This window comes from Bombus pyrosoma, linkage group LG1, assembly GCF_014825855.1.
Source record: "Bombus pyrosoma isolate SC7728 linkage group LG1, ASM1482585v1, whole genome shotgun sequence".
NCBI lineage: Eukaryota > Metazoa > Arthropoda > Insecta > Hymenoptera > Apidae > Bombus > Bombus pyrosoma.
The window spans coordinates 983,720-994,157 of record NC_057770.1 but is presented as its reverse complement, the minus strand read 5'-3'; the positions used below and the strand labels follow the sequence as shown (position 1 = coordinate 994,157).

The 10,438-nt window shown below is 28.3% G+C and overlaps 3 protein-coding genes across 5 annotated transcripts; 2 read left to right on the top strand and 1 right to left on the bottom strand.

The window, feature by feature from the left end:
• The first annotated feature begins 658 nt into the window (after positions 1 to 658).
• LOC122574783 (cell division cycle protein 20 homolog) lies at positions 659 to 2,622 on the top strand. Of its 2 annotated transcripts, none has more exons than XM_043742828.1 (6): positions 659 to 794; positions 879 to 1,015; positions 1,161 to 1,252; positions 1,331 to 1,622; positions 1,700 to 1,997; positions 2,055 to 2,622. In XM_043742828.1, the coding sequence occupies exons 1-6, from the start codon at positions 682 to 684 to the stop codon at positions 2,485 to 2,487; spliced, it is 1,365 nt and encodes a 454-aa protein (XP_043598763.1). In that variant the 5' UTR covers positions 659 to 681; the 3' UTR covers positions 2,488 to 2,622. The 2 variants fall into 2 exon arrangements, with proteins under 2 accessions (XP_043598763.1, XP_043598851.1); XM_043742916.1 differs by having other exon boundaries at positions 2,060 to 2,218.
• A 456-nt stretch (positions 2,623 to 3,078) lies between these two features.
• LOC122574691 (protein inturned) lies at positions 3,079 to 8,420 on the top strand. Of its 2 annotated transcripts, none has more exons than XM_043742709.1 (12): positions 3,079 to 3,231; positions 3,595 to 4,495; positions 4,581 to 4,884; positions 4,970 to 5,242; positions 5,342 to 5,413; positions 5,491 to 5,747; positions 5,835 to 5,924; positions 6,004 to 6,346; positions 6,414 to 6,748; positions 6,838 to 7,166; positions 7,296 to 7,462; positions 7,548 to 8,420. In XM_043742709.1, the coding sequence occupies exons 2-12, from the start codon at positions 4,338 to 4,340 to the stop codon at positions 8,031 to 8,033; spliced, it is 2,814 nt and encodes a 937-aa protein (XP_043598644.1). In that variant the 5' UTR covers positions 3,079 to 3,231; positions 3,595 to 4,337; the 3' UTR covers positions 8,034 to 8,420. The 2 variants fall into 2 exon arrangements, with proteins under 2 accessions (XP_043598644.1, XP_043598563.1); XM_043742628.1 differs by having other exon boundaries at positions 3,079 to 3,483.
• Positions 8,421 to 8,517: 97 nt separating this feature from the next.
• Positions 8,518 to 10,210, bottom strand: LOC122574866 (F-box only protein 6-like). The gene is made up of 3 exons (XM_043743044.1): positions 9,041 to 10,210; positions 8,813 to 8,956; positions 8,518 to 8,740 (listed from the first exon to the last, which is right to left on the bottom strand). Exons 1-3 carry the CDS (start codon positions 9,593 to 9,595, stop codon positions 8,579 to 8,581), a joined length of 861 nt encoding a protein of 286 aa, XP_043598979.1. The 5' UTR covers positions 9,596 to 10,210; the 3' UTR covers positions 8,518 to 8,578.
• Between the last annotated feature and the right edge of the window lie 228 nt (positions 10,211 to 10,438).

Here is a 10,438-nt window from a genome sequence, read left to right as displayed (position 1 = left end):
ATTTGCATAAATATAAATTGATTGATTTTTATTTGTTTTCCTATATTTCATGAAGTAATCATATAATTTACAATCTTATGACAGTTCCAACTTATATTGCAATTTTTATATTTAAAATAATAATATGAATTTCAATTTGAATTTTCATACATTTTTATATTACATATTTTTTTGTAAAAATTTTTATGTATTTAATTTACATCTAAATATATTATATGCGCACACATAAAAAATGAAAATATAAATAATCGTATATTTATTTCAAATTATTTTCTATTCAAGAAAGTTGATTATTTTTTTATGTTCATGGTGGTTCATTCTTGAAAATGCTCCTTGATTCGTAGTGCGGCCTCTATTGGAGAATTATTATACAAAGACTTTTAAATTTTAACGGATTTTGTAAATATTGAGTACCTTTAGCTAGTACTTATCTTATTTACTCATTCGTTAAAAGCCCATTGAGTTGTGTGAATGGAGAGTTTGGTGTTTCTTAGGGCGGAATTATAATATTTTTTCATAATTCTATATATTAATGCTTCTTTTCGTTTTACAAGTAAATTTGTCGTTTAATAAATCTTAACTAGAAGTCTAATAACTTAATTGCTTAAAATGCAATAATATTATAAAGTATTTCATATTTTTAAATTAAATCATTATTGGTTAGTTTTAAATATTTTCATAATGTCTCACTTAAAATATATGAAAGAAATAAATAATCTAACTCGCATGGATGAAACTATTAAGGGGCCACTTCCGCGTTGGCAGAAAAAATGTTTAGAAACATCAAATTCCAGGTACTACTTTATTAATTCATATTTATTTTATTATTAAAAGTAAAATAAAATATATTTTATTACTAAAATAATTCATGTGTACAGTGTCAACCTTAGTATTAATTCATCACGAAAAATTACGAACGGATCATTTGTAAATAGTACTACAGGAAAAACACCAACGAAAAAGAGTGACACTCGAATGAAGAAAACACCATCTAAAACTTCTAAGAAATCTCCAAGTATGAAGTCACTTTTATAGTTTAGGATATCTATAATATAGAAATAGAATAATTGTTGTCTACATATATAATTAATATATAGTGATATATAGAAACAGTGCTACATAGTTTTTTAAATACTATCCTTTTTTAAATACTATACTAGGTCGTGCTTCTACACCAGCTAAGACACCTAGTGGTGGTGATAGATTTATTCCTTCAAGAGCAACTACTAATTTTGATCTAGGTTATTATAAGGTACATGTATATTATTTAATATAAATTTTATTATCTTAATATAGTAGATAGCAATATTTTGTGTATAAAATCTTTCAGATTCAACAACAACCAAATACAGAAAAAAATGAAGAGAAAGTAGACAACATAAGTCCTTCCAAAAGGGAAATGCAGCGACTTATGGGAGAAAATTTACATGGTGGTGATATTAATCAGATGAGAGTTTTGTCTTATCAAAATAAAGCACCAGCTCCTCCAGAGGGTTATCAAAATCCATTGCGTGTTGTGTATAGCCAAAGTAAAACGCCAGCAAGCATAAAAGCTTCTACAAGATATATACCACAAACTCCTGATAGAATATTGGATGCTCCAGAAATTGTTGATGATTATTGTAATATATGTTTAGTATATAGATATATTTAATATATATTGTTACCAAACAATCATAAAAATTTGGAAACATTTCAGATTTAAATTTAATTGATTGGTCGGAAAATAATATTCTAGCTGTAGCATTAGGTGCTAGTGTATATTTGTGGAATGCAGCAACAGGAACTATTGAACAGTTACTTGAATTAAGCGGCAATGATTATGTTTGTTCTGTTGCATGGATTCAAGAAGGTCCCTATTTAGCTGTAGGTACTACAGTGGGAAATACAGAATTATGGGATTGTAGTCAAATAAAAAGAGTACGTGTAATGAATGGTCATGCGGCCAGAGTAGGTTCTCTTTCTTGGAATTCACATGTTTTGACGAGTGGTTGCAGGTATGAAATTTCATAATACGTATTGATGACAGAATTTTAATTATACCCTTTATATAGAGCAGGACAAATAGTGCACCATGATGTTAGGCAAAGGGATCACTTAATATCAACAATTAATGCACATGCCCAAGAAGTATGTGGTTTAAAGTGGTCACCTGATGGAAAGTATTTAGCAAGTGGTGGTAATGATAATATGCTTCAAATATGGCCATCAATCTCTGTACAAAGTCATACAAACACACAACCAATTTATTCATTAAATCAACATCAAGCTGCTGTAAAAGCACTTGCATGGTGTCCTTGGCAGAATAATATTCTTGCTAGTGGAGGTGGTACTGCTGATAGAACTATTCGATTTTGGAATTGTAATACAGGTGAAGAAAGCATCAATTGTGTATATTCATTGTACACAGTAAAACCATCAGTAATAAAAATTCTAATGAAATCAAAAATCTTTTTACAAATATTTATTCTACAGGTGCATGTTTAAATATGGTAGATACGAAGTCACAAGTATGTTCTTTGCTTTGGTCTACAACGTATAAGGAGATTGTATCTGGTCATGGATATGCACAGAATCAGTTAACAATCTGGAAATACCCCGCAATGACGAAGGTCGCAGAACTTACAGGTCATTCTAGTCGCGTTCTACATTTAGCAATGTCTCCAGATGGTACTACAATACTTAGTGCAGGAGCTGATGAAACCTTAAGATTATGGAAATGTTTCTTACCTGATCCACACAAGAAGAAAGATACAAATGAAATAAAATCTGTTGCGTCTAGACTTAAACAATCGATTCGATAATATTTTTATACTAACAGGCGAAGTAATTTACTTCTATATATTACTTCTTAATCAAATAAATGACTAATGACTCGTATTTTAATAAATGTGAAAATTAGTGATATAATTTTTTATGTTATTTATTTTTTTATTAATATATTTAAAATAAAAAATCATAATATATTCATAACTTAAAGTCCCAAAATGGTTGTTACCCACGTGCATTTATGTATAGACAGCGACTCCACTATTCAGACGAATTATGGATAGAAATCAAAATGGCGTCAAAGTAAGGTGTAAAATACGCTAAAAAGCTCAACTTTACATATATCATGAAGGATATAACCTAACAAACACGAAGATCGTACCACGCTGGGGGTAGTCACCCACGCGATAATCAAACAGCTAAAAAATTTCACCAAATGTCCAAATTGGACAAATTGTGAATGTAAATTATTAAATAAAAAAAAAAAAAAACTTTACATATATATAACTTTGGACCTATAGATTCATAAAATTAAGACCTGCATTTTTGGATTCTATGCATTGAAAACTATCATAATATATGATAAAAGTCAATAATTTTATGTTCTCTAAACTGAAATAAAGCCAAAGTAAATTTGAAACATTGAGTATCTGAAACAAGTATCGAAATATTTTCAAATTAGAGATTTAGTTTAGTTTATTTTTCTTCCTTCGGGTCAGTAATTGAAAAAAGCATAACATTGAAAAGAACTTCTTGCCTTTATCTTTTGGCGTCTCTTCTTTCTTTCTTTTGGTATATTTTTCTTTGGCTTTGGTTGATTTATAGTTCTAAGTGGCTTCCGAATCATCAGAAACCACGTTAAAAATAAACACAATACAACTACGAAGAAATGGAGTTGCAGAGGTGCCAGCTGAAAATCGACCGGAACTCGGATTCAAACCGCGGGGAAGGGTCGAGAATTGAAGAGTGAGAGCTGCTCGGTTACGAGTTACGAATCCAAAACTCCAGCCCCAGCCCAGTTCCAGCAAACCGTGTTAGCACGGTTCTTTTAATTTATATGCTTTTTTTGTAAAAACATTTGACATGAAATGAAATGTATAACATTATTGAAATTTTGATTCTTTTTAATTAGACTGTAAAAAATTGGCAAAAAGAAAAATATAGTAAATAATAAACTCTTTTGTTTAATTTATTCTCACATTATGTACTTTCTAAATTCTTTCTACTGCTAGGTAAAGATGAAAGTTGTAGTAAATCTCCCCACCTTTCGAATACCGACGCCGACATTAAACTTTACAGATCACCTCTTCAAGAAAATGATTTAATTAAACAAGACATAGGTAGTTTGTGTTAAAATAGAATATAGCGATAGTTTAGATACCTTCTCTTTAAAACTTAATATTAAAACGTTAATATAATCTCCTTTTTTATCAAATAAATTTAAATATAGTATATAAGCTATTGTATAAACAAAGAGGGAATACTAAAAATTTAACAACAGTTTTCTTGGTAAATCTGCCCTGAAAACATTTTCACTATATAAATCTTTATAATTGGTTTTAAAAGAAATGGATGAAGGAAATTCTAAGAATGTGTCATTGAAATCACAATGTAAATATACTGATCAAATGTTTTCTTCAGAAAATGTGAAAGATGATAATGAACATGATTGGTGGGCAAGTGATAGTGGATCAAGTACTGGTTCATATTATTCAGATACAGATAGGTAACTAACTTTTTAGCCGTTTTTATAGTATTAGAATATACCATTATTATACAATTTTACAATTGTTATAAATTGTTATATGTAGTTCCACAGCAGAGTGGGAATCAGAAATTAACCCTAACGGAGAACTCATTTATATAGAATCTCTAGTAGACAATATAAATGATGAACAATTTTCATTCAATGAAACAAAACTTGATTCTCAGCCAGAATTGATACGACGACGTAGTACTAGAGCTGGAAAACTTATGCGACTTATAAGACGTAAGGAGAGTAAACGTTTGAGCACAAGGAATAAAAAAGGCAATTTCAGTATCACAGTAAACAATATTGGAAATTCGGGAAAAGATGGAACTACAATTAAAGAAGTCACTTTTAGAGATTTTCAAGTAAACGATTGCAATTAAAATTTGAGTATTCTCAATAATAATAATAATATACTTTATATAAAAATTTATTTTGTGAATTTTGCAGGCAGGTGAAATTCGCGAAGTTATACTATGGGTTGATCCAGACAGACGACATAAACTGGGAAGAAGAGCCACATTATGTGAAGCATATTTTGGAATTATCCCAGGTGTTTTTTCAGACAAAACACGTATCATGGTTGCTGGATTTATACCAGATGGAGAAGCAATGAAAAACAAAAATATTAAAATTGGAGATTGGCTACGAAGTGTGAATTCAAATAATGTTACATATCAAAATTTGGATCATATATTATCTGAAATAACTGTTTCAACAAATGTAAGAATTAAAATTTAGTACATATCATAAATTTATATTGTTATTATCTTGTAAAAATATAAAATATTTTATCATAATCAATTTTCATTTTTTGTTTAGGTAACATTAGAATTACAAAGAGTTGCAGGTGTTGATGTTACTGCAACATTGTCTGGATTAAACTGTCCTAAAGTAATTACAATTTTAGATAATATATATATAATTTAGAGAATTTATAGAACTAAAAGCATGATGTCTTCTGTTATTAGCAATCTGTATTGGTACAAAGATTGTTGAATAAAGAGGAAAGTAAAGATTTAATGCATTCAATAGTAGATTATCCACTTGGTGTATTATATCTACAAACCACAGAACTTTCAGAAGTGGGACCTGAACTACAAGGTGTTTTATATGCATTTCCTCGGTCCGAAAGCAAAAGTATGCATTCTATTTTGTGCACAGCAAGAGGAGCTTTTATAACCCTTAATCATTTACTACCAGGAATTGGAGGCCTACAACCTACAAGGTATAATTGAATAGTTTTATTACTCCATATAAATACACAATCTTTATAACATATATGCAATCATATTTTATAGTACAACTTTTATAGTACAACAATACAGATAGCAGAAGAGGAAATTCATGTTGTATACACACCTCGAAATGATGAACTATTTTTAATGGCATTACCAAAAAAATGGTAGACTATAATTTATATAACAATAAATAAATATAAATATACATATGTATTCGGTTTAAATTGTTTTTAATATTTCTAGTTGCAGCCTTGAAGAAGCTGTCAATTTATCATGTGATATAGTGAGAACATTAGAATTTGCATATCAGTCACTGAAAAAATGTTTCACACCTGAAGAAACTCATTCTTCTTTAGATCATTTCTTTATTTTAGTTATTGAACGATTGTTAGACATAAAGAGTTATGCAAACAATGCAGGATTAACCACTTCATGTGTGGAGATTCATAATGATATTGAAAGTATGGAAAGTTACAAATTTACAAGCACCTTTTCAGTTGCAAATTTTATAGAGCTATCAAGAGATGCACAAATTCAAATTGATGCAGCTTTAAGTGAAATGGAAGCCATGGATTACAGAGATTGGGTATGTATTTTATAATAAAATAATAAGAGAAAATAAATAACGATGAAAAATAATATTATGCTTTTAGAATGAAGATCCTATGGACTGTCAAAGGTTGTATACAATTTTGGGTAGTTGTATTTATCATAAACATTATCTCCTTGGATCTCATTTAACACACAGTGATTTAATTGAAGTAGAATCTTATCTTAGGCAAAATTGTATTTTAAATTTGATAAATAACGAACCTGTAAAGAGTCTTGTTATTTGGAAAAAAGTATATCCTTCTTCATGTAATCGTAACGATATAGAAAACAAAAATAATCAACCATTTGTTTTCAATGGAAAATGGTACTTACTCGTTGTTGGTTATGGACATGATTTATTAGCAGTTCTTCTAGAATCTGGTGGATGTACTGCAAAGTAATTTTTTATAGCTTCTATTATATTTTTTATTGGCTTAGTCATTCTCTTAAAACTTTTGTATGCATCATTTAAAAATGTTTCTATAGATGTAGCGAAACTATAGGTCCAGATATATTTTATGTAGAAGAAGCTCAGGAGACTTTAAAGCATATACAAAAAATAGGGGTTACAACATTAGCAGCTAAATGGATTTCATCAAATACTAGACCTGAAGTAATAACTTATGAAAATCCTGTGCCTGTAAAACCATCATCTAGTATCGCAGAGAATATTTTAGGTCTCATAAAATCAACAGATGTGCAAAACATATCTGTCAAACCACCTCATACTTTAAGTATTAACAAAAGATCTCAAGAAATACCTTCGATTCTAAAAAAACGTAATACAGAAGAATGTCCTGTAATTCTAGGATCAGGTAAATAAAATTATTTGTTTTTATTATTTTCGATTATGTAGTATACATATAGTATACATGTAATGATATGTATTATATAATATACATGTAATATAAATTTAAAAAAAATACAATTTTATCCCACTTTAGTATACTCTTTGCATACGTCAGAGGATTCATTAAGTCAAGGAACTGGTGGAATTAGTGAAATAAGCGATGAAGCATTGCCTATATTAGGAAGACGAGCAACAAGAGAGAAAATTGTTAGTAAATCAAGATATTCTGATGATAGCGATTCTGATCTTGATGTGTATAAGGTAATCAATATAATAAATTTATTAAAATATTTGTTCTCCTTTATTCTGTTATCTTAGACAATTTACATAAAGTATATTATTGTAGAATGATTGTCGAATGTTAAATATGGACATATCTAACATAAGAGAAAATTTATTAAATCAAGCTGAATATTTAGTACCAAAAATATTGACAGTGGGTGATAAGAATTATTTATATCATTATATACATTTGGACATGATTGAAGGAATTCTTCTATCCTCAAACCCACTAGAACATTTAGCAAAAAATCCTAATTTCCTTATTAATTTTAATAAATGTGTTCATATTATTCATAAATTGCTACATAATACAGTAAGATTTAAAACTATGTTAAACTCAGATGTGGACAAAACTGTCATTAATAAGAGTTTAATTGCCGTTAAGGAGCATGGAGTGTTATTTGAATGGGAAAATTTAACTTATTGGGTTGTTGGTCGACTATATACAACTCCCCATCCAAAGGAGTTGTATGTATGTTATCAGGATTCTGCACCACAAAATTTAATTGAAATAGCATTTAAATTACATTCATTACACACGCTAACATAAGTTTTAGTCCTTTTAAAATGTCTTCGTTTTGTAAAATTTTAAAAAATCTTATTAAAAATTTTATTAATGTTAAATATTTCATTTAAAAAAGACAAATGTTTTCTTTAGGCATTTTAATCGGCTTCTTATTCATATATCTTAAGAGATTTTAAAAAACATAGAGCATTAAATACTTTTATTTTTTATAATTATGCAACATTTATAAAATATGATATTACATATACATATATATCATTTATGTAAGTTTGCACAAAATGTTAATCATTATAATCATTATATTATACAACATTATATATTATATATGCTTAAAATTCCTGTTACATTGTAATTTTTATATACAGTTTAATAAATATTCTTAATAACTCAATAATAAAATATACAAATATTTATAACGAAATATTGTACTTTGAATAATATAAATATTTTGAAAATAGTTTCTAATCGTATGAACATGATTCATATTTTTAATAAAAATTTACTTCAATTTCATTCAATAACATATTCTGCATTATATTTTATTAATCCACATTAGGTGATATATTGATTTATTCATTTTCGTGAAGTTGACAAGTAGGAATTTTCACATATACACATGCGCCTGCCATTTTACTACCATAGTGTCCAGCCCAAAATAATTTATCAGCACCGCCATGATAAAAAGAAATTTTTCTGAGTCCAGGTCCATAGTTTTTAAACTCATGTGACATCTAAAGTAAAATGTAAATGTATTTTATTACTTCTACAACATTTTATCTTTATATTATATGTATAAAATATACCTGATGCCACTGATTTTGTTTTTCCCCTTCAATACTATCACGAAAGTGAAAAAGGTCTATGACGTTATTATCTTCCCCTAACAATTTGATAGCACATTCATATATAGCTGGACAATCCCAACGACAACTGTACCACTCACTCACCTATAAACATAAATATAAATAATAATATAGGTAATATGTTTTCTACAAAAGTTTACATTAAGTACAATTAAAATTTTGTAATACCACTATTATAGGCTGTAACTCATCTAGCATATATGGTGTCAATCCTTCAACCTCTAGGTCAATTATTTGTGCTTTAGTGCAACTACGGTAAGAAGTAACAAAACAAAATTGTTTTCCTTCAAAAATAAGTTCGTTACTTGGCAAAGGTGTAACTCCCACTGGAGGGTTTTCTACTTTCCAACAATCACCACCTTCACTAAGAATTTTCCAGTATTTGTGCCTTCCACATTCTCCAGAATGATTTTTCACTAAGTTTCTTTCAAAAGGTTTTTTTTTACATATTAGATAATACACATGCCAAGGCACTTCTTTATACAAAAGAAGTGATCGACCGAAAGAAATTTCTGCTTTTTTACGCCAAACGTAAGTTTGAATTAAAATTTTCCAAAGTTTGCAAACCAATTGACAATTTAATAATGATTTATAATCAACATAACAAAAAATTTCTGCTAATAGTTCTTCTGGTAAATATTTTCCACCAAGAACTAATCCATTATCGCTTTTTTCATCATACATCACGCGAGTATTCATACCACTGCCATGAAACTGTCCCATTTTTATTTAGGAATAAATAATAATTGTTTTGATAAATAATATAGTAAAACTATTGATATTAATTTTCGCAAGAAGAATATTTTCTGTCTTTTATTTGTACAATTTTGATGTTTAGAATAATTTTAAAATTTAAGAATGTAAATAAAACTTAGAAAATTACATATGCTTCTTCAAACATGAGTTATTTACATAACCTTCTCGAACTGCTTTAATAAAACTTGACTGGACTTGGATTGTTTTAATAAAACTATCACTTACATTTATCAGCTTTGTTATTTTAATCAAAACGATAAAAAAATTAAGAATCTATACAAATTTCAACATTGAAGTCAAATCCAATTAATAGTAATGATTCATTTATGAATCATTACAAACTAAGTACATGCGTAATTGTAGTAGTAATATGTTTATGTAAACAATTTTGACATCATTATACACTTTAACCAAGGTAAAAATTCAGATTAGTTTATATAACTATTTATAATAAAATGTTAAAATTGTAAGAATCATAAAAATTACTTAGAAGACAAAAATGGGGTTATACATATGTATTAACTCAGGTAAACAATTGACAAGGTAGTGCATTATAATAGATGTTGTTTTATTTCATTTAGAGTAATAAACTTGATGTCAATATGCAAATCATTTAATTCAAAGTATTTAAAGGAAATAGGTACGTGGTTTTCGAACACTGAAAAGTGGCATACGATTCCTATGGTGAATACGTTTTGGCAATGGGAATTTAATTTTCGAATCGTGAAATTGTTTGACTTGAGGTCTTCTACAATTTGCCGCTTTTACAACTTCGACTTTAATGATCTGAATAGAATGAGCACGGGCACG

Excerpts from the sequence above, each read along its gene's own strand:
- LOC122574783 (XM_043742828.1), top strand. The coding sequence starts at position 682 with ATGTCTCACTTAAAATATATGAAAGAAATAAATAATCTAACTCGCATG. Across the intron at positions 1,623-1,699 it reads AGAAATTGTTGATGATTATT|ATTTAAATTTAATTGATTGG; the intron begins GTAATATATGTT and ends GAAACATTTCAG. Across the intron at positions 1,998-2,054 it reads GTTTTGACGAGTGGTTGCAG|AGCAGGACAAATAGTGCACC; the intron begins GTATGAAATTTC and ends CCCTTTATATAG.
- LOC122574691 (XM_043742709.1), top strand. The coding sequence starts at position 4,338 with ATGGATGAAGGAAATTCTAAGAATGTGTCATTGAAATCACAATGTAAA. Across the intron at positions 5,243-5,341 it reads AAATAACTGTTTCAACAAAT|GTAACATTAGAATTACAAAG; the intron begins GTAAGAATTAAA and ends TTTTTTGTTTAG. Across the intron at positions 5,748-5,834 it reads GGAGGCCTACAACCTACAAG|TACAACAATACAGATAGCAG; the intron begins GTATAATTGAAT and ends CAACTTTTATAG.
- LOC122574866 (XM_043743044.1), bottom strand. The coding sequence starts at position 9,595 with ATGGGACAGTTTCATGGCAGTGGTATGAATACTCGCGTGATGTATGAT. Across the intron at positions 8,957-9,040 it reads AGTTACAGCCTATAATAGTG|GTGAGTGAGTGGTACAGTTG; the intron begins GTATTACAAAAT and ends TTATGTTTATAG. Across the intron at positions 8,741-8,812 it reads AACAAAATCAGTGGCATCAG|ATGTCACATGAGTTTAAAAA; the intron begins GTATATTTTATA and ends ATTTTACTTTAG.